The 22689-nt window shown below is 38.5% G+C and overlaps 1 protein-coding gene across 1 annotated transcript in view; it reads left to right on the top strand.

Annotated features, from left to right (window-relative positions):
- Nucleotides 1–22380, top strand: part of LOC121367453 — a 208287-nt gene extending 185907 nt beyond the window's left edge. Inside the window, exons 15-20 of the mRNA XM_041491632.1 lie at nt 542–657; nt 5317–5410; nt 6100–6182; nt 10291–10405; nt 14129–14226; nt 15615–22380. Of these exons, the coding sequence (XP_041347566.1) occupies nt 542–657; nt 5317–5410; nt 6100–6182; nt 10291–10405; nt 14129–14226; nt 15615–15806 (698 nt within the window). The 3' untranslated portion in view covers nt 15807–22380. The remainder of the gene's footprint in view (nt 1–541; nt 658–5316; nt 5411–6099; nt 6183–10290; nt 10406–14128; nt 14227–15614) is intronic.
- The last annotated feature ends 309 nt before the right edge of the window (nt 22381–22689 follow it).

A 22689-nucleotide genomic window follows, 5' to 3' on the forward strand; every position in this document is an offset into this window, starting at 1 on the left:
TGTCTTTAAATAAAACATTTCCATTATGAGACGAGTTGCAAAATTATGGTATCCATACAACACCTGCAATTACGAAAATGTCAACGGCACAAACGAAACATGCCATTGAAAAAAGAACCCACTTGAATATATTCTCAAGACAAAACATGCCATTGAAAAAAGAACCCACTTGAATATAGTCTCAAGACAAAACATGCCATTGAAAAAAGAACCCACTTGAATATAGTCTCAAGACAAAACATGCCATTGAAAAAAGAACCCACTTGAATATAGTCTCAAGACAAAAAGTGCCGTGGTGAATTAAAAACTCCACGTTATTGCCGATTGCTGTAGGCAATTGCAGTGAATACGAGTCATAAAATGTCAACAGTTTATTAACTTTACAGTTATAGCAACCTTTTTCTTCGAGTATAATTTGCCTTACCTACTAAAGTAAGTAAAGTCAATGCGTTTTGGTGACTTTGAATTATAAGAATTCCAGCATCAGGTTATTGTTGCCTGTTTCCTAAATGTTTGACTGTGTTTTGTGTTGTGTTTCCAGAGCAGCTAGAGGAGAAGATGAAATGGGTGTACAACTACGCCAGGGTTCAAGAAATACAGCAGCAGGTTGTCTGGCCGGCCGTCACAGACCTTGATCCCCGCAGTTATATTCCAGAGGTAGGTCACTTAGATATAGGAGCACTGTTAACACCGAATGGTGGTTCTGTGGGTCAGAGCACCATGTAGCCAGAGGAGGGGGATCCGTTGGGGTGGGGTGGGGGGGGATGCCCTCTTCCCAATCCCAAGTCACACCTCTCTTTTCACTTTATTTATAGTTCTTTTCGTGGTATAACATTCAAGCATGCTGACCTGCGCACACATCTCAGCTATCTGGACTGTCTGTCAGGAACTGTGGGTTAGGTGAGAGAAAATTCGGAGTACTGGCCTACACCTATCCCTTCGACGTTTTAAACTCGCTCTGGGTGGGAGCCAGTACTGGAATGTGAACCCATAACCTTCCAGCCTTTAGTTCGATGGTTTAACTACAATACCAGCGGGGCCGGTTACCTGACTTTTACCCACCACCTTTTGTATTTATCCCTAGCACCTCTCAATGTGGGTGCCCCCCCCCCCCCCCCCCCATATAAAATCCTGGCTACGTCAATGTTGGGAGTTTGATGTAGTTCAATGGAACAGAGCTCGTGTGAGGTGCGATGGTTCGTATGATCAACTCCTCTTGGTAGACTTTCATCTTTAATATGGACTGGTATGTACTGTGCTGCAGAGTGGCAGTTCTGGATGAATCGTCTGACCAAGATCCTGGGGGTGAGGGAGGAGGGGGCACTCAACACTTAATGTTAATGGTTTTGCTCTTCAGACCACACAGAATACTGTATACATTTGATTTTCTTTCTTTTTCTCTCCATGGAAAGGGAAAACACGCTGTTGAAAATACACGTGCTTACTGTTACTTGTATCCCCTAACATAATTACGTAGTTAGTAACCCAATGTTGATTTTCTTCTTACCTTTCATATCATACAATGTTCTCGTTATTAGTGCATGTTGATGTTTGAGAGCTTCACCGGGGGTTGTTGATCCAGGCTTAATTCCATTAGTAGTACTAAGACATGCGATATTCTTAATTACACAAAACCGTATTTTCACATCATATGATTACTTAACGTAATATAACGCAGGCGCGCACATAAAGTAACAATTACTTGTTCTGAGGTAACACACTTTACCTGCGATCTTTACGCTAATGCAAAGCCAGGAATTACCGGAAATGTAGTTCCTTAATACAGAAGTTCAAATTAGAAATATGATTGATGCATTGAGATGTAGTTACATATGAAATGAAGATTTTGTGGTGTTGGTCGTTTTTGTTGATGGGTGGTTTTGTTGTTGTCTTTTTATGGCATTTTGTGTCAGTAGTTGGTGGCTGTGGTGTTTGAGGGGATGTGGTGTTTGAGGGGATGTGGGTGTTCAGTCTAGTGTTTTTTGTTGTTTCAGGAATTTTAATTATTTCTTTTGGAATTTGTCGTCGTCGTTGTTGTTCAGAGTTATATATTTTTGGCCGTTTCTTCATTTTATGTATTCATTTTATTTGGTATTATATTTTTCACTTTTTGTCCTTGTTTTTACAGTGCTAAAATAAAGGAATTTTGTTGGACAATACGCCAGAATGGGCGGGTATGTCCACTGCACCGCACTGGAGCGGGAGGGGGGGGGGGGGGGGGGGGGGGCAAGGGATCATGTGCCCATCCCTCACTTTGTAGCAGCAGCGATGTTTTTTTTATATATTTATACATTCATTCATTCATTCAACCATTCAACCATTCATTCATTCATTCATTCATTCATCCATTGAGTCGCTAAAACTTGCTCTTGGTTGGAGCCGGTACCGGGCTGCGAATCCAGTACCTACCAGCCTTATGTCCGATGGCTTAACCACGACACCACCTAGGCCGGTAGAGCAAACAAAACAGCCTAGCAATTTGTTTGTCAGTCCATGCGTACTGCTGTATGACGTGTTTGGTGACCAGTAGACTGGTGCTACAGCCGGGTGTAATGACCAGTCTGTCACTTGAGGTATTATTGCACGCTCCGCATTGTCCAGCTCTGATCGTATGCTGTTAACATTGTTTTGTGTAGGATGCTTTCTCGTGATGTCGTCACAAACGCGTAACATCCATCAGGTCTTGTTAATTGAAAGAGGAATCTGAACTTTGCGTCTATTCGTTTACATGCCACATCTATTTCAACTCGTCCAAGAGTTTCCGGACTGAAATAGATAATGGTTGTTTTGTATTAATGAAGTGAGTGGTACATGAATTATTTGATTATTTTTTCGTCTTCTGGACTTCCTAACAATTGGGGGGGGGGGGGGGGGGGGGGGAAATGTAGCCCAGTGGTAAAGCGCACGCTTGATGCGCGGTGGGTCAGGGGTCGATCGTCGTCGGTGGGCCCATTGGGCAACTTCTCGCCACAGCCAGTGCACCACGACTGGTATATCATAGGCCGTGGTATGTTTTATCCTATCTATGGGATGGTGCATGTAAAAGATCCCTTGCTGCTAATGGAAACATGTAGCGGGTTTCCTCTATGACTATGTCAAAATGACCATATGTTTGATATCCAGTAGCCGATGATTAATAAATCATTGTGCTCTAGTGCTATAATTACTCTCTTTTTTTCTTTTTTTTTTTTGGGGGGGGGGGGGATTTTGCTTCAATGTTCAAGTCATAAAATTAGTTGTTGTTGTGTTTGGTTTGGGTTAGGTTTTGTGTGGGGGTGTTGGGTGGTTTGTTGTTGTTTGTTTAGTTTGTTTAAATGATGACTTTGGACATAGCCCATTCTACGTCTATTGACAATCCTCGGTATGAAAACTGTATTGGAATGTGTTATTTTCATTCAGCGTTTGTATACAGTCAAACATGTTTTAAGAACGTTTACGGTCTTTGACAAACAAAAACATGTTTTGAAGAGTTTCAGGATCAGTTTAGGTTAACTAAAAAACCACGAAATTAAAAACGTTTAACACTTGACGAAAACCCAAGGGCGTTATGTCCTTGAATGACTGTATTGTGCAATTAGTGCACTCGCCGTTCTGGCTGTCTCTTGGGCGCGTTCGTATATGATGTTCCTAAAAATGAGCCGAAAATCGACTGGCAGGGCCTTTGGCTGAGTGATCGTGTGTGTATAATGTCCCACGCTGTAGGCCAATCTCGTGTAATGAAGTGTAACTATTGTGTGAGCTGTCGCCGGGAACGGGGGTCAACAGATCCGGGTTGTCCTGCCAAATAATTACTACACTGAATTCAGCAGCTGCCTTCACCGCCGTGGGGAGCCAGTCAAATGAGTTATTTTCAGAATGATTCGCCGCACAAGGCAAACTTTACAGTAATGATTGTTCGGGCAGTTTTGCATAATTAACAATCACGGCAATTATCGTCCATAGACTTTAAATCACCTTCAGATAATGCCTCAACTCACTGTTTTCTCTGTTACTGTGCTCTGAAGGCTTGAATTGCCGAATTTGAGCATATAAAATACAACATTTTCTAAGAGTGGCATGTCCCCGAATTCGTCATAACGGGTTCGTGCCCTTTGGGTCCTCAAACATCCACATCCAAGGCTATCGTGCTGACACGTTCAGATTGATCCCGAGGCAACTGTTAAATACTGGTTTCCGGGCAGATTCGTGGTTTGAGGAGATAGGCACCACAAGCACTGCCCACCTTGAATTTTCTATTTTAATACTTATTTGCAATGTTGTGCGAAAATTTGTTTTAAATGTAGTCTGTACAGACGTTTTAGTACTCAATGCAGGTGATCGCGTAATGTAAAAGGAATGGTGTTTGACGACACTTCCGCACAAACCTCGTCGATTTAATGTCTAACAAATAGTTATTTCCGTGCTTAGCCCAAACAGAAAGACAGAAAATCTTGCTGCAACCACCACGTACCTCTCGTACCGAATAACAGCAAGAGATCTTTTATATACGTTTTACTACGTCCCGCCCTGTGTCGATTAAAGGGATTATTCTCAATTAATTTTGCTGCCATTGTAACATAGTTATGACTAACAGATCAAACAAACATATTTTCATGTTTAAAATATTAGTATCTGTATAAACAAGGTGTTTGTAGTTTGCCTAATATTTATTGTAGCCCAAACCAGATTTTACATTCAAATAATTTCGTACGTATGAAGTAAACTAAAAAAGGATTACTACAAACATTAGTACACGACGGCAAACACATTGGATATACAGATACTGGTATTCTAAACAACAAAATGTATTTAATGTGTAATTTTAGTCGCTATAAAGGCGGCCCAACCCGATATGACTGCCTCGTATGAGAATAGCCGATGACATAGCAACCGATGAAATTGTAATATTGTCTTATCACAATCGACTTTTTCGTGGCTATTATCGTATGAGATACTCGTATCGTATGGCGACGCCTTTAGTCGGAAACATCTTACAATGGTTGCAGACTCAGGACAGTGCATTTACTACCAATGGGATGCCGAATGTATTATAATAGATGTTGTTTAGATATGTGAAAGGTACTTGCAAATAAACGAAGATTCAATCTAGCATGTTGTTTTCAAGATGTCTGACGTTAGATTATTATATTGTTTCATTGCCTGGAATAGATTATTCTGTTGTTTCATTTCCCAAAGTAGATTATTCTATTGTCTCAATGCCTGAAATAGATTATTATGTTGTTTCAGTGCCTGAAATAGATTATTCTGTTGTTTCAGTGTCTGGAATAGATTATGTTGTTGTTTCATTTCCCAAAAGAGATTATTCTATTGTTTTAGTGCCTGAAATCGTCTTTATCCAAACAGCCATGTGAACGTCTTCTGACTTGTGCTAAAAGGCAGCTTATATTCGAAGGTGCTCTCATTTTGATTGGTAAGTACCTTTGACATCCACATCGGGATGCAACCAATTGTAAGGGGTTTATTATTTTTGTCTCTTCTCCACATTCCTTTCTTCCTATCCCTATTCTCTTCCCAGACCTGTCTTTTAGACCTCGCCATGACGGCAGTGATTAATGCTCTCCAGACGTAGCTTATGGGGAGCAGTTTAAGATATTACAGTAGTGTTCATTGATAGTTAATCCTTTTCTAGTAGTATTGTTTTTTTTACATTCTCATGTTAATGGGATCTAAAATTACTCCCCTTGAACTAGTCTCATTGGAGTAATGGGGAGCTAGATGGGCATCTCCCTTTAAACGGCAAAGTCTGCACGTTCTTTTTCTGATTCTTTGTTCTAGCTCTCGCTCTCTCCAAATTCTCTCTCTCTCTCTCTCTCTCTCTCTCTCTCTCTCTCTCTCTCTCTCTCTCTCTCTCTCTCTCTCTCTCTCTCTCTCTCTCTCTCTCTCTCTCTGTATGGTTCTCGATAGACAGATAAATAGATAGAAAAATAGATAGACAGGCAGACAAATAGACAGACAGATAGATAGATAGATTCGGCCTTTGTATGCTAAGATATCGTTAAACAAATTTTTGGTCTTACTTTTGTCATGTGTTTTCGTTGTTAATGAATATTTTAAAATAAAAATGAAGTATATTATTAGAATGCACCATATCTCTTTCAGAGTCCACGAAGCAGGTCGATGTACATTTGTTTATATTTGATGACATTTTGCTCCTAACCAAGGTGAAGCGGTCACCTAGGAAGGTTAGATATACTTTATTTTATACGCACAAAGATCTCCTTACATATGTATTACTAGTACAACTCATGTTTAATCATACAGTTTCAAGTCAAAGTTATGTGCGCACCCAGACGTTCCGTTAGTTATGAAAGTTGTCGAAAAGTATTTGACGTTTGTCCTGACATGCGCTCTAAAGTGGCAGTCCTCCTGCAGACCGAGTTGGAACCATAGTGTGATGGCCAGTGTCAGCTCGAAACATACGGCAATTAGTTAAGACTGGATACCTTCACGAATTATTGTCTTTTGGAATTAATATTGTGCTTAAATAGTGTATTCACTATGCTAATGGCAGAGTCGTAATCGTCATGGTGGGTGAAAGTGGTTTACACCTACCCATTGAGCCTTGCGGCCTACAATGGATTTGGAACCATATTATCGTGGTCAAAATCATCTCCTCTCAAGTCGAAGCACATAACAATGAGTTATGACCGCACAACCTCACGACTCTATCTCAAACGTTTTGGAACCAGTGCTGTGTAAAAATATGGTAAATTGAATACTAGTGTGGAAATGGTGATCAGACTGACGCGGATTACAGTCAATGTTACCGGAAGAAAAGCAGTTTTGACAGAGAAGTACCTTTAAATAATTTGCCTAATCTAGCCCTTGCTACTGCTTTAACAGTACATGTGCCACGTGTGGCTGGATTGGCGCTCTCTCTCTCTCTCTCTCTCTCTCTCTCTCTCTCTCCTCTCTCTCTCTCTCTCTCTCTCTCTCTCTCTCTCTCTCTCTCTCTCTCTTTGTCGAGCCAGTGCATAACGACTGGTATATGAAAGGCAGTGGTGGTATGTGCTATCCTGTCTGGGATGGTGGATATAAAACGTTTAACTCACGAGAAACGGTGTCTAAATAATCATGTGTTGGACAGCAAGTAGTTTATAATATCCAGAGGTAACGTTAAACAACTGGCGTAGCCTGGATTTTATATTGGGGGCCAACCAATATTGGGGGGATGCAACCCTCACTATGTACATGTGTATGTATATTACGGTTATTGGATGTCAACCATTTAGTAATTTTGACATATTACAATCTTAGACAGGAACTTGCTATATTGTTCCATTCAGGGATATTTTATATGCACCATCCCATAATCAGGATAACACATACCACGGCCTTTAATATACCAGTCGTGATGCATAGGCTAAAACGAGAAATAGCCCAATAGACCCACCGATGGGGATCGATCCCAGACCGACCGCGTAACAAGCAAGCGCATTACCACTGGTCTATGTCTTGCTGTCGTGATAAAGAAAACCTGTGTAGTTTGTATTGTGTAATTGGAAACCTTCACATACAATGCAGGTTATATCAATACATGTGTGTTCTTGTCTCATAAAATATGGAATGATATCGATTTTTTCGTTTTATTGTTTGTCGGCGAGTAAATTTCCTTTTTATTGCTTAATTTAAATATTAATGAAAACTTGAGACGTATTGTTCGAGTAATTCGTTTTAAATGGAATACAAGTAGTTGCTGACGTGATTGTTTATTAATCCCATTCCACTGTAACGGATATACTGTTTTTTATATAACCCGATCGATTTGAAGAGCGTCATGGAACCGTGTATATTAATAGAATATTGCCAACAAATATCAGTGACTGAAAAAAAGAAAACATTACGATAAAACAAAACAGCACAGGACAGCACACCACACCACAGCACACCACACCAGCGTCTACATGTATTGTTAATTTCCCCGCTCATATCCGCGTGTAAATTAAAAAAAGACCAGAGTGGTGTCCCCTCTAAGACTGAATGGCAGAATTACAAACTGTTTGACATCCAATTGCCGATGATAAATAAATCAATATACTCTAGTGGTGTCGTTAAACAAAACAAACGTTAATGACCACTATGTTGCATTCTGTTTCCATAGTAATAATACAGTTTGTATTAAGTACTCTAAATGCCGATGTGTGATAACAGGGTATCATTAAGACGTTCGACAGGTTACTCCATTCAACAGGTTCAGAATAGAATAAGACATATAATTCGGCACTAAACTGTATTGTTTATTTCCTCGGCAGAAACGTGATCGACAATACTAAACGAGTGGCCATTGCATCCTAGTTATCTTACAGTAAATTGTTTGAGAACGTACTAATGAGCGAAAACCAGTTGGATCTGTTTCTAAAGAAATGAGTTGAAAATAGTGGATGTAGTATTCTATTTATTCTAAATATCTTCTTTAAAAACAAGTATTAAACAACTTTTTCAGCTCTAGCAGTGTAGCCCACTCGTGTTAATTTTACTGGACGGTTTGGCTTTTATGTCTAGATCGTCGTCATGGAGCAGCCAATTATAAGTCTTTACACTAGTCTTCAGCATATATATTGGAAATCACTGTGTGATATAGAAAACTCGCTCACATTTGTTTCTCCAATTGGTGTGTAAGCATTGCCTCTTAACACTTCAAACGTCGAATTGTGAGGACCACGGGTGTGGGTGGGAGGTGTGCATGTCTAAGTCAGTGCAAATAACAATGGACACTGGTATTATTTTAGTAGCCGGACATCAGTAATAAAGGGGTCACAGCATTCCTTACTGAGCCACTGCATATAACGGGCACCTTTTTGTCTGGTCCGGAACACTGTTTATTGTACATCATTTCAAAGTGTATCAATATTGAGGACACAAAAAACACAAGTTTGAATCTTTGTTTTAGTTTGAAAATTATTTGCGATAAACAGAGACCTTTGATAAAATTGAAAAATGTCTCTATTTTTCTGCGTCATGTCTGCCCTCGCTTCTCTCTCAATTGTGTCAACATAATTTTAGGAATTAGATGTCTGTTGAACCTTATCCCAGACATATATTTTAATTTGTCCATTTTTCTGAGCGACATAAAGTTTATCCTGATCACAATAGATGGCCCAGGGATTCCGCAGGGTGTCCTGTGTGATGACGTCACGGAGGATCTCCCCGTCACGTGACAACTGGCAAATTGCATGTCTCTTGTAATCACAAACATAGACAAACCCCTCAACGTCACAGGCGAGACTTCCCGGGCAAAGCAGCCTGGTAGAATCACGTTCCACCCATGCGACATGTCCTAATGACGTGACGTTTGTCAAGGCCCGACCCTGATGCCCCCCCCCCCCCCCCAAACTCTGAAGTGCTTTAAAATACATTCTTAGAATGTCCGCTATGTAATCAGTTGGACAATGCACAGTGTCTTCTGTTACATGTTCAAGTAATTTTTCTTTCAGTTCAAGTGCCTGCATCTTTGGTCACTTTTGTGTTCAAGCATTTGTTTCTGTTACATCGATATGAAAAGGCCGCAGGCTACATGTTGCTGTTATAAACATTCACCAGACTGTGTAAAGTGGTGTTCGGTTATCATTTAAGAAATCATGACATTTTTGTATCGTCAGTCACGGTCAATTAAACGACCACTAAATTTAACTTCAGGTAGTCTGAGGATTTGTTATGTTAGTATTCAGTAGCTTATGATCATCTCTTGAATCTAACAGCAAAACCATGATTGTATTCAATCGTGTGGAAAATACACGTTTTCATAATTTATATAAAAAAGGGGTTTAAGATGTAACGTCTCTAAAATCTCTGTGGAATTACCCACGTCAGGGGGCGTGATTTAGCTCAGTCGATTGAGCGCTCGCCTGAGGAGATTGCGTCGCAGGATCGAACCATCTCAGTGGATCCGTTCAACTAATCGGGTTTTTTTCTCGTTCCAACCAGTGCACCACAACTGGTGAAAGACCGTGGTATGTATTTTTCTGTTTTTGGGAAAGTGCATATAAAAAAATCCCTTGCTGCATTAGAAAAATGTAGCGGGTTTCCTCTGTTAACTACGAGTCAGAATTACCAAATGTTTGACATCCAATAACCGATGATTAATTAATCAGTGTGTTCTAGTGGTGTCGTTTAAAAAAACACTTTTACCCACGTTATGTTTACACTCGGATCAGAGGATGCAGTATCTTTGTCATTTGATGGTTAAAGATGTTTAGATATTAGTGTACTTTGGAATAACATGCCTTTTAAAGCTACAAAATAAACTAATTTGCTTTATAAAAACTTGTATGTATGTTTTTTTCTTAACAGAAACAATTGACGTCCGAGAGTGGTCAGCCTGACCGGTCCTCGTACATTGTATACCGACAGCCGGTGGCCCTGGACCGGTTTGCAGTTCACGACATCAGTACAAATGATGCAACAGGTAACTGAGCCTTGTCACCAAGTCAGTTTCAGTAATCAGGCCCGTACGCGGGGGGGGGGGGGGGGGGGGGTGACGGGGGTGTACGCCCCCCCCCCCCCAAATTACTAAAGGTCCACTTTAAATTTAAATAACGTTACGTAATCGTTGTTGTTTTGAGGTGTTCTTTTTATGTTGATTGGTCCCATCACGAGCAATTCGCACCCACCAATTCGCACCCACCCATTAAAAATCCTCTGTACGGTCCTGTGTACGGGCCTGGTAATGCTAATAGTTTCTAATAAAACTGTGTATAGGCGTACAGGCTCCCATATTTGTAGGGGAAGTGGGAGGGAGGAGGCTGGTTTTGCCCGAATGAAACGAAAATCCCTGAATCTGGATAACAACGTTTATTCATATTAGCATTAGTACCAAACAGCTACATATAGTAACATAGGGTTGCAAACGAATCACTACGAATTTTTATATGGATAACAACTAATTTTGAGGATAGAATGATGGAAATACATGGTAAAAATATCTTAAATTGGCACATTTTGCTCCATTATCTCTATCATTTTCGCCCGATTTTCAGGTTTTGCTCCAGTACTAGGGGGCAGTTGTTCCCACTCCCACCCCCGCCCCCTGTGTCGTATGCTTATGAAACAATCAATGTATGTATAACATACCTAAGCTGTTAACATTTAAAATGTGTGACACCTTACATTTTACTTTCTGTATAAAACTAGTGTAGCATGCCATTTTTAAAATCTGCTGAATAATATCATTCATATTAGGAATTACCGGCCTCGGTGGCATCGTGGTTAGGCCATTGGTCTACAGGTTGGTAGGTACTGGGTTCGGATCCCAGTCGAGGCATGGGATTTTTAATCCAGATACCGACTCCAAACCCTGAGCGAGTGCTCCGCAAGGCTCAATGGGTAGGTGTAAACCACTTGCACCGACCAGTGATCCATAACTGGTTCAACAAAGGTCATGGTTTGTGCCATCCTGCCTGTGGGAAGCGCAAATAAAATATCCCTTGCTGCTAATCGGAAAGAGTAGCCCATGAAGTGGCGACAGCGGGTTTCCTCTCAAAATCTGTGTGGTCCTTAACCATATGTCTGACGCCATATAACCGTAAATAAACTGTGTTGAGTGCGTCGTTAAATAAAACATTTCTTTCTTTCATATTAGGAATTCTGTATACGCTACTGATAACTAAGCCCTTCCACAGCCATCGTCTGTGTTCATGCATGACATTAAAGAGTGAATCATCGAGTGTGATTATTTGAACGTAGAAGTAATAGTCGAAGAGTTTATATTTCAACAGCAAACATTGCGAGAAGCACATGTAAGTTTTCTCCTTTAAGTTCAAGGCCACCTCCCTGTGTGCTGATGGTACATAAACCATAATGGCCTGCCTGTGGTCACACTGTCAGACCAAACCACCTAGTTAAATGCGTTCCCCTACCAAATAGACGTTTGTTTCTTTCTTTGTTTAACAACATCACTTGAGCGAATTAAGTTTCTAATCATCGGCTATTGGATGCCACATTTAATAATTTTTTACACGAAACTTTTGGAGGAAACCCACTATTTGTTTTCATTAGCAGCAAGGGATCTTTTATGTGCATTTTCCTACAGACTGGACAGCATATACCACGGTCTTTGATATATCAGTCGTTGGGCACTAGTTTGGACGGGGGAAAATAATCCCAGAATGAGTGCACTGAGGTGGTTGGATCCTGCAATGCAAGTACCTCAGGCGAGCGCTCTACCACAGTGTTGCACTGGTTAGAAAGACGTATACCATAAATCTGCTAATAATAGCCACTTACATCCTGTGCATTAGAAAAACAATGTTTAACTATTACAGCTACTTAGGTGTGTTCGGCTGTTCTCTGATTATCAATCATTTGAGTGTATTAATAGCTCGGTGATTACTGTTATTTAAAACTTCGTTCAAGGTCTGTAGTAACGTAGATCGTAATGGTTATATGGCAGTAATTCGCTGAAAGTATGATGCAATTATCGTTTTGAGTTACAAAATATTGTTCGATTTTCAGAGATAACGTCTATTAATAATAGATATTTTTTAAAACCTACATATTTGTCTAGTTACGTGCGGATCCAAGTTTAAATATAGATGGGTCACGGCTTTTCCGGTCTCACCTAGAATTTGTGGAGACAGTAATATTATGTTGTTTTACTAATCAGTGGCGGATCTAAGGGGGAGCAGGGGCATGGGGCCTCCTAAATTTTGCGGCAGTGCCACTTCCAGTCTATTTGAGTCTTAAGAGTAACGTAGACTTCGGCAAACATAACTAGCAGTGGGTGGGGTGGGTGGGGTGGGTGGGGAGTCTCTCAATGACATATGACCGAAGGTAACAAACGTTCCTCGAAGGGATTCCTCGGATTCACCAACGTGTGTGCGTGCGGTCCGGATAAAACTATCGTAATACAGTAGTTTCGATGTGTCTACACTGGATGCGTGCGATGCGTGCGTCTGCAAAACGCATGGGACCAGCGGCAATGAAATACTCATATGTAGTGTATATGTCCAAAACGCATGCGACCAGCCGCAATGAAATAATCATAATTATGTAGTGTATATGCCCAAAACGCATGCGACCAGCCGCAATAAAATAATCATATGTAGTGTATATGCCCAAAACGCAAGCGACCAACCGCAATGAAATAATAATATGTAGTGTATATGCCCAAAACGCATGCGACCAACCGCAGTGAAATAATCATATGTAGTGTATATGCCCAAAATGCATGCGACCAACCGCAATGAAATAATCATATGTAGTGTGTATGCCCAAAACGCAAGCGACCAGCCGCAATGAAATAATCATATGTAGTGTATATGCCCAAAACGCATGCGACCAACCGCAATGAATAATCATATGTAGTGTATATGCCCAAAACGCAAGCGACCAGCCGCAATGAAATAATCATATGTAGTGTATATGCCCAAAACGCATGCGAACAACCGCAATGAATAATCATATGTAGTGTATATGCCCAAAACGCAAGCGACCAGCCGCAATGAAATAATCATATGTAGTGTATATGCCCAAAACGCATGCGACCAACCGCAATGAATAATCATATGTAGTGTATATGCCCAAAACGCAAGCGACCAGCCGCAATGAAATAATCATATGTAGTGTATATGCCTAAAACGCATGCGACCAACCGCAATGAATAATCATATGTAGTGTATATGCCCAAAACGCAAGCGACCAGCTGCAATGAAATAAGCATATGTAGTGTATATGCCCAAAACGCATGCGACCAGCCGCAATGAAATAATCATATGTAGTGTATATGTCCAAAACGCAAGCGCCGCATCCAGTCTATATGATCCTCTAGCGAATACACTGCACAAATAAGGCAAATAATGTCGAACATAGGTTACTTTAAACCTAACCTTATTTTTAAACAATTTAACAAAAGCACATGTTAAAATATTATCCGATATTATCTCGTCAACCGACATATATTCGAAGTTTGATTCGTGCTCGGAATTTGGCCGACGTGTGTGGTTTTTGTAATGTGGAGGAACTGTGTGTACTAGTTGGGGTTTAGTGGGATCCTACATTTTCCTAGAGGTTCATAAGCAAGGGCCCAAATATTTTAAATATAGTCTGCGATATATATATATATATAACGAGTTTAGCTGTTACTATGTTCTGCTTAATGCAAGATGTGTATTAATGAATATTCTATTTTCAGCGTGTGGGTTAAAGAACATTTTTGTGATTGTGCAGTTCAGTCGCTTCCAACAAATCATTGGCGTGTCCACTCTCCAAGCACAGTGTGAAACATCCAAGGTATGTATCATGCAGGAGTCGAAATTGGCTGAAATTTCTTCCGTACATTCGGTCCGGCAACCTACAAATTCTGCCTGACCACACGATCATAAAATATAAAAGCAAATTAATTATTACCCATATAGGCAGAGAGAAGTAGGGACAGAAAAGTGATCTTTCCCTAGGGAAAGAAAAAAAATCTTTCCCTAGATACGTTTTGACGTCATAAACAGTGCTTCTCAATGGGCGATTAATTGTGTGTAAGAATAGTTTCCATGGTGGAAGTCATGTCAACAACTAACTTACGTCATCAGCGATACGTACGTCACAGCTATGACGCAACGCTGTCTTTTGTTCTCAACTTGCAAACTTATTTTCAACAACAGTATCATTTGAAAATCTTCTATAAAAATTAATGATAAATATTGAAAATGGGTAATAAATAGAATACCCAACTCGCTACTCGGCAATGCCGTTTATCTTGCACTCGTGAATTGATGTTTTCCTTCCCTCGTTAAAGCCTCGGGAAGGACAACGCTAATTCACTCGTGCAAGATAAACGGTATTGCCGAGTGGCTCGCTGAGTATTCTCTAATTGCCGACCCGGCGGGAGGTAGGCAAAACGATCACACGACCCGTGTTGATGTTGACCGGCGGAAACTGTTTGAGATGGTAGTATTTTTTACCACTGGTATGTCACTAGCTGGATTATACATCTTAGTGTTTCATTTAGTGTATTTTGTGCTTGTAGCTTTAGCTCTTTGACTTGGAAACTGAGGAATGGCCAGTAAGCTTAGTTACTTTCAACTCGAATAATAGCCTGGGCCACATTAATATTGAAGTCTTTTTTATCATGATAATTTACAGTTTTGGGGTGTGATATTTTTGTTTACTTTGGTATTTTCTGAAGGTATGTATTACTCAGTTTTATTTAAGTAGACACTTTGTACGTTTCATGTAAAGATATTTTTAAAAGTCATTACGTTTAGCCTATCTGTGGGTGGTAGTCCTCTTTTGATCTTCAGGAAGGATGTATTGTCCAGTGAATGATTTCTCCGAGAGTGGCTGTCCTCCTATAGATTATTGATAAAGATTCATGGAATCAACCACTATTTTACCAAATGCCCATTCCACTCTGCATGGTGCAGAGATAGGGTACTGATGGAGTATAACGGGTTTTGTTGTTGTTGGGTGTTGGTTTTTTTTTGGGGGGGGGGCTTTCAAATTTACTGCGCTGTCTTTTTTGTTGAGGCTATTCGTTCTACTGAGATGTACAGCATCGAAGGAGTTAATTCCCGTTATAAATGAAATTGGGATTGTTTTTCTCATAATATTTTAGACAACCTAAAAAGAGTTACTTCCCATTAGAAATGCATTGTAAGATCACCTCTAAACGTCTTCTTTTCTAGACCACGTGGATTACCCAGATAAAAGAGGCTAAAGAGAAGTACTGCGAAAAGGCGTCCAGCAGACAGAATTCCTTCAAGGAGAACAAGGACCCCCGAGCAGACGAGAAGGTGTCACCCAGGCGATCACGCAGGTCGGGTCAGATGCGGAGGATACCGGGCAAATCCAGATCCATGGACGCCATGTTCTTGTGACCCTTGGCCTGGAGTCCTCTTCACTCATCCACCAAGTTTCAGAGAGCCAAAGACTTTATCACCAATAGCTGTGAGATGATCGCTCTTCATTCTGTGTTCGTGAACATGTTCATTTGTTATATAATCTCGCAGTATCTGTTTGCTCACACTGGCGATATTTTTGTAAAACGTCATATCCAGAAAAGATGCTTTGCATGGTCGAATTGACTACATGTGTGTATGTATGTATGTATCTTAACCATCAAATGACAATACTATAAATATGAGATTGGGGTAATGTGTTGTCATCAATGTGAATATGCAATAGTATATTGTGTCAAAAGTTTAAAAAGACGTGGAGGTATATGGTATTATTTGCTAATGCGTTGTCCTTATGTCAGGTCAAAATGCAGGGGAAATCTTTATTATAAATTAAAATGAGCTTATTTCTTTGGCTTTTGAGTTTGTGATAATTTTCAAGAAGGATCCTTAAAACCACATATTGTACCAGTCATGGAGCACGTGTTGGCACGAGAAATAATGTAATAGAGAAACACAGTTTACGATTGAAATCCTTCAGGTTGGAGCTCAGTTGTTATGTTCTTCTCCACTCCAGTCCATAAGGTGTTGTCCATAAGGTGTTGTCCATAAGGTGTTGTCCACAATCATTGACAAAGCTCAGCTAGCTCTGTTGGTCATACATTTTAGATCCGCCCTCTGATTGATTCAGAGTCTAAATTCCATCACTGTTGGGAATCGCATTAGAAAATTGGACTCGTGCATAGATTTGTGCCTTAAATAATTGGTAACTTCGCAGGCATATAATTTATAACAGGTGAAAATCGGCTTTGAAGACGAAAAGGCGAACATAGAATTATCAGTGATCACAGTTATATTTGAAACATTTAATTGTCATATATTTGTCAATATGTTTTTAGTTATAATCGTATCGTACCGAAATGTCTCACAATTCAGCCATATATTGCGATGATTACTAAGCCTCTTAATTTCTGCCTATAAACTACTATTGTGATGTCACACATTGATAAATTGTTTTCAGCTATAATCACATCGTCGCGAACATGGCCCAAACGTCGCCGATAAATTACAATGATTGCTAAAACTCTTAATTTCTGCCTATAAACTAAAATTGTGATGTTACCCATTGATAAACGTTTTGGTCACACATTGTTTTAAACTGTTATTCTCCAAAGTGTGGTACTCATTTGTCATTTGAACACAGCAACAACAATAATAACCACGTTTCCTTCAATGTCGGTATGGAGGTTTTTCATTTTAACTTATTTTCGTCCTTATATCTAATTAAGGTTCAAGCGGCTTTTTTTTTCCAGGACAGTGGGTTAGTTGTTAGTGGTTAGTGAGAGAGAAGAGGGTGTAGTGGTCTTACGCCTACCCATTGAGTCGTTAAAGCTCGCTTTGGTTGGGACCCGAGTACCTACCAGACTTCTTTCTGATGGCTTAACCACGACACGAAGACGGTGGGTATTGACCTTATTACCATGTGTTAAATATTGCCAGTCAATTGTTAAACTTGGCCGTTGTCCATATTCGTTACTTGCTTTTGTTGTGTTTATATTTAAACGGGTTACTTGTTGAATATATCTCTTGGACAGATATGTGTGGTTAACACGGTCGTTCTGCTGGCCACTACTAGGCTTTTGTGTTATATTTATTGTTATTTGTTAATTCAGTTTGTTACTTTTTAAAACCTATTATAAAAGAAGATGGTCGGTTGAAAAGGGGGAAGATAACTTCTAAGGACTGTATTGACATTCAGTACTGTAAACAATATGTTATATTGCTACGTAAGGAAAACTCTGTATAATACGCCCAAATAACTGCTTACATATCGCAGAAAGATTTAAACATGTATGTCAGATAGCTATGATAATATAGTTGCTAATATACAAATTTTACAGAAATGAAGACGCGAAAATGCCTTTCTACATTGTTAACATCCTACCGAAAGAGAAATTAAATTAATTTGCAACCAACCACAAAACAAATTTGAATGTAATACCACCATGCATAAATAATGACATACTTTTAGAGAACCGCTGCCTTTAATATGCATAAACATATACATCTTGGTAGATTCAAAACGTATAAAAACAACCCCTCAAACATCGTTTGGCTTATTATCGGATAACAATTAAGGATTTCTCCTCGATATTAATTTAGACCACATATGTTATAGTTGTTATGTGCCCCTTTCCAATTTGTTAATTCGACTGCGAGCATTTAGTATATGCAATACAAATAGTTATGCCATAATAAGTTAAATAGCAGTTGATTACACGTTATGCATTCTTGTATTGATTTGAAGAAAGTTGTTTTATAATGTCTGTTTGTTGCAGCAATTAGACTGTCCACACATTTATACGTTTAACTGTTAATCCTCCCACGCGCTTCATGGCTCGGCCAAATATCGTGTTCCTAATTTACACTTTTCATATTGGAATAATTAGTATATTCAATTTGATATAATGTGTTAAGTTGCATGTTTTACAAACTGAGCGTTTTAAAATATGGTTATTATATACTCACCAAAAAGAAAGGTGCACAGTAGATCGGCTTGAACATTTAGTTATGTATGCGGTACATGTAATCGATATTCTGTAATTACACCAATTCACACATTTTAATAATCCATTTATGACACATTTGTGTCAACTATGGTGGATGTAGTCAATAAATTAAACATCTGTGTTCGTTTTCTATCTGTTTACTTTGTGAAATTCTGTTTATATTCCCTATATTTCATTATTTGCAAGTAGCCAGTTTTCAAACTACTGTAGTCGAAGGGTTCATGGTGATACTTTTCAGATGTAAGGAACATGGTTTCACTTTCTATTTGCTGATAGGAAATGTCCAAGTAAAAAGCGCAGACACGGGATTGTTCACACTGAAGATCGCCTCTTGTCTCGTCACACTTTCGCCGCTCATAACAAAACGTAGTAACCGGTGTGACCCTTTGTGGACACGCATTCTTGGTCCGTTTAGCTCTGCTTGTGCTATATTGTGCTAATATAATGCTTGTGCTAAGTGTTAACTGTGTTGCGCTAAAGAACGCCTAACATGGCCCCAAAATCTGTCTTTCAGCGAACGCCCTGAAAAATGAGCTAGTGTTAGTCTGACCTTTAAACGTTTTTGTTTTACTACATTTACCCCCAACGGGTCAAGATAAAACGTAATGTATGTACCGGTACTGTTCTCACATATATTTGTTTTTTAATATCTTAAAAAGAAGAAAAAATAACATGAAAAATTAGGGTCGGCCTTTTTTTTTTCTAGGTAGGGTCGGATTCCCGGAAGCACAGTGTATTTTTTTGTGACTAGATTGTGCTCTAGTTGGCAATAAGTAGAAGGATGCGCATATTGACCCCTAGTTTGTGTGTATTTTAGTGCCGAATAAAAAAAATCTTTCATAATAGTATGTGCACATTTCTTTTTTGTTGAGTATTACGAACATATAAATTAATAAATATTATTTTGAATACCCAGAATTGTTATAACAGTTATAGCAGGAATGGTATGTGGTTGTGACTATCTTCAGTCACTACAGTGATTGAAAAGAGGAAAGAATGATTGGTCGAATGATGTTAAAACTATTTGTTTTGAATTGTATTGTACATCCACGTATTACATGTATTTCCACAGAACCATTCCGTGCAATGTAATTAAGTGTACATCACCGTAACATGTTGTTGATTTAATATCTAACTACACACACCTTTGCACAATACAACAGAGGCTACTGACTGGTTAAGGTATAACATTAAAGACAAACATTTGCTACGAACTACCATATAGTATATGATGAACATTTATGATAGTATATGATAAACATTTATGATAGTAGCTGATGAACATTTAAGATAGTAGTTGATGAACATTTAAGATAGTAGTTGATGAACATTTATGATAGTAGTTGATGAACATTTAAGTAGTTGATGAACATTTATGATAGTAGCTGATGAACATTTAAGATAGTAGTTGATGAACATTAATGATAGTAGTTGATGAGCGGTAATTGTCTTTTGTCAAGCTGATTAATGCCAGCGACGCAAAATGTCAAGTCAGGTCAGGTCAGGTCATAAGGCTTAACGTCTGCACATTCAGAGCTAGCTGTTGTAGCGCACGCCTGTCATGGGCACAGGTGTCAACTTATGTCGGCTCCTCCGTCCAGGACAGGAAATGTTTTGGTGTGGGTGGGATGAGGGACCGCCCGCGCTGGCAAGTGCAAGAGATCACCAGCAGCCCGACACGAAATGTTAACATTGAAAGTGTAAATAATAAGTATTACTATACTATACTATACTATACTATACTATACTATACTATACTATACTATACTTCTATCAATACATTCGGTAATGTCCGTATTATAAAGACTGATGTCGACAGATTCCCAAAACTCTATTGATAGTTGTGACAAAGGAAGGAACTGACGTCACTAAATAGATTCTAGGACATAGAGGTGACTCGTATGTTTCAAGGTTTAAATAACAAACCAGATTTCATCAAAAACTAAATTTCATTTTGCTAGGCGCCTTCTTTAAAATACTTTTGATGCTGCTGTAAATAATATACAAAGAGGTACGTATCGCGATACAAGGCACACCTATCGCGATATATTGCTATATTAAACAAGCATAATACCCACCTCTAATTCATACACCGCACGTCACTGATAAATTTTGTTTTAAACCTGTCTGTATGGTTTGAAAGGGATAAAATTACTGATTATTAATCGTGTACCTCATTATTTGTGAAACCAATTTACTTCTGATTGCATATTTGTTGAAATGAAGTGTAATAAATAAACAACTGGTTTTTATTTATGTTATTCAGGTATACACTCAGTTGATATTATAATTACATTCTGTGAACTGACCCTTTCATTCTGTGAACTGACCCTTTCATTCTGGCTAATACCAATGGGTGTGACATTTTGTTAAACAGTTGCTCAACGTCCATAGTGCATATATGTTATGATGAAGAGCAAAATGTTTCAGAAACGAATTTTAAAAAACATATCAGCATGACATATTATTTTAATATTTGAACATATTGTACTATATATTTTAATTACCCCAAAGAACAATGTTAGACTTTTCTTTTAATGTATATTAAGAACGTTTTTAATTAATATGTTTTAATATTATATGCCTGAAAGATATGTTGGTCCATGGGCGCCAGAGGTGCGTGTGACGACAAAACGCTAGCTTCCAAAACAGATTTTATTGTCTTAATGTTTTAGTCATTTAAAGGTTTTGTTTTGTTTTGCATTACATAATGAACTCCAATGTGAAACCGTTATTACGTTTTATTGTTTGCCTTTTGTTTGTTATTGTCAGGAATCTAAAACATGTCTTGCACTTTGAAAAGGCCCTTCTTGGGGATTTTCGTGTCAGGATGGGTGTATCATTTGTAAATAATTATTAATGTGGGTAAAATAAGATGACAAAATACTTGTCGGAAATGTGGTTTCCTGGAAGGTTTAGAAACATAAAATCTATTTGGTGATTTCTGAATTATTTTAAATAGGCTCTTTTATTATTACGAAAGCGATATGGTATCAAAGTAGATGACATCCCATCACGGCTTCGTTAGATTAAACCATGGAGAGAAACACAGATATATCAACGAAATCAGTTTCTTTAAATCTGGATGAAAGACTATCTTAATATGGAGACCATGTTTTAACCCCAATGTGGTCTTCGCGATAACTAAAGGTAATTAGTACCATCTATCTTTAGATCTACGTATATAGGTACTCAGTAGCTATGTGGTTGACGTAACACATACAAAACAAGGGGTATTTCGGGTCGTCAATTTAATAATTATTTAATAAAAATATATTAATAAATGTGTTGTTCATTATTTATATAAGTATTTCTCTTAACTGTTGTTAACCAAACAATTATAAATATGACGGAGAAAATTAGACGTTTTGTTTTACTACCACGTGTACGATGTCTGGTTTGTGACATCAAAATATATTCATCTCGATATAATGAATTCCTTTTGCTATAACATAAGAACGTAATTGGGACGCAGAACAAAATAAAAGAAGTTGCAATATTGCAAAACCTAACAGTCAAATCAGTTCTAATTCCAACACAATTAAAGACAGCAACAGTGGCGTGATCCCAGCAATGTAAAAAGAAAGAAAAGAACAAACCATTAACTTTATATACTCCTAGATTCATAACACATAATAGATGCAATGTCCATAGAAAGTTCGTTACTTTAGCTTGGATTTATCGCAATGAACTAATTATGCACCGTGTTACCTTTTGAGTACTTTTGTAAAATGTTTCTGGTGAGTATTTGTTATTAGATGTTGTGAAGACGATTCCAGTGTTGCCTTATAACCCAGCGAACAGAAATATTGTATGTGGTCAGGGATTTTTCCAAAATCTTCAGGAAGCGATGCGTGATTGCGTACTATATAGTTCTTGTTTTCTACTACTGTCAATATGTCATGCTGAGGTGTACAATATGGGTGCATTTGTTATTATTGATATTTAACCACGCTGAATGTTCAATAAATCTTGATTATGAAAAACAAGTGTTCTTGAGTCGTGTGTTCATCTATTTCATTATATATATATTATCTATTTTCATATATATATATATATATATATATATATATATATATATATATATATATATATATATATAATCGGGCCTTTCCCCAGGATTTTTTTAAGGCGCTTACATTTTTTGAATCAGTATAACACAAATCAAGCCAAAATAAGCGGGGTAGTGAGTTGAAAACAGTTAAGTGTTTGCCTTCAATCCAGCTAATCATTCTCTTTAAGTAACCCATTAATTCCCCACCCCCAACAATTTCATAATCTGTGCCATGTTGTTG

The sequence above is a fragment of the Gigantopelta aegis genome, chromosome 3 (genome assembly GCF_016097555.1).
Source record: "Gigantopelta aegis isolate Gae_Host chromosome 3, Gae_host_genome, whole genome shotgun sequence".
Classification (NCBI taxonomy): domain Eukaryota; kingdom Metazoa; phylum Mollusca; class Gastropoda; order Neomphalida; family Peltospiridae; genus Gigantopelta; species Gigantopelta aegis.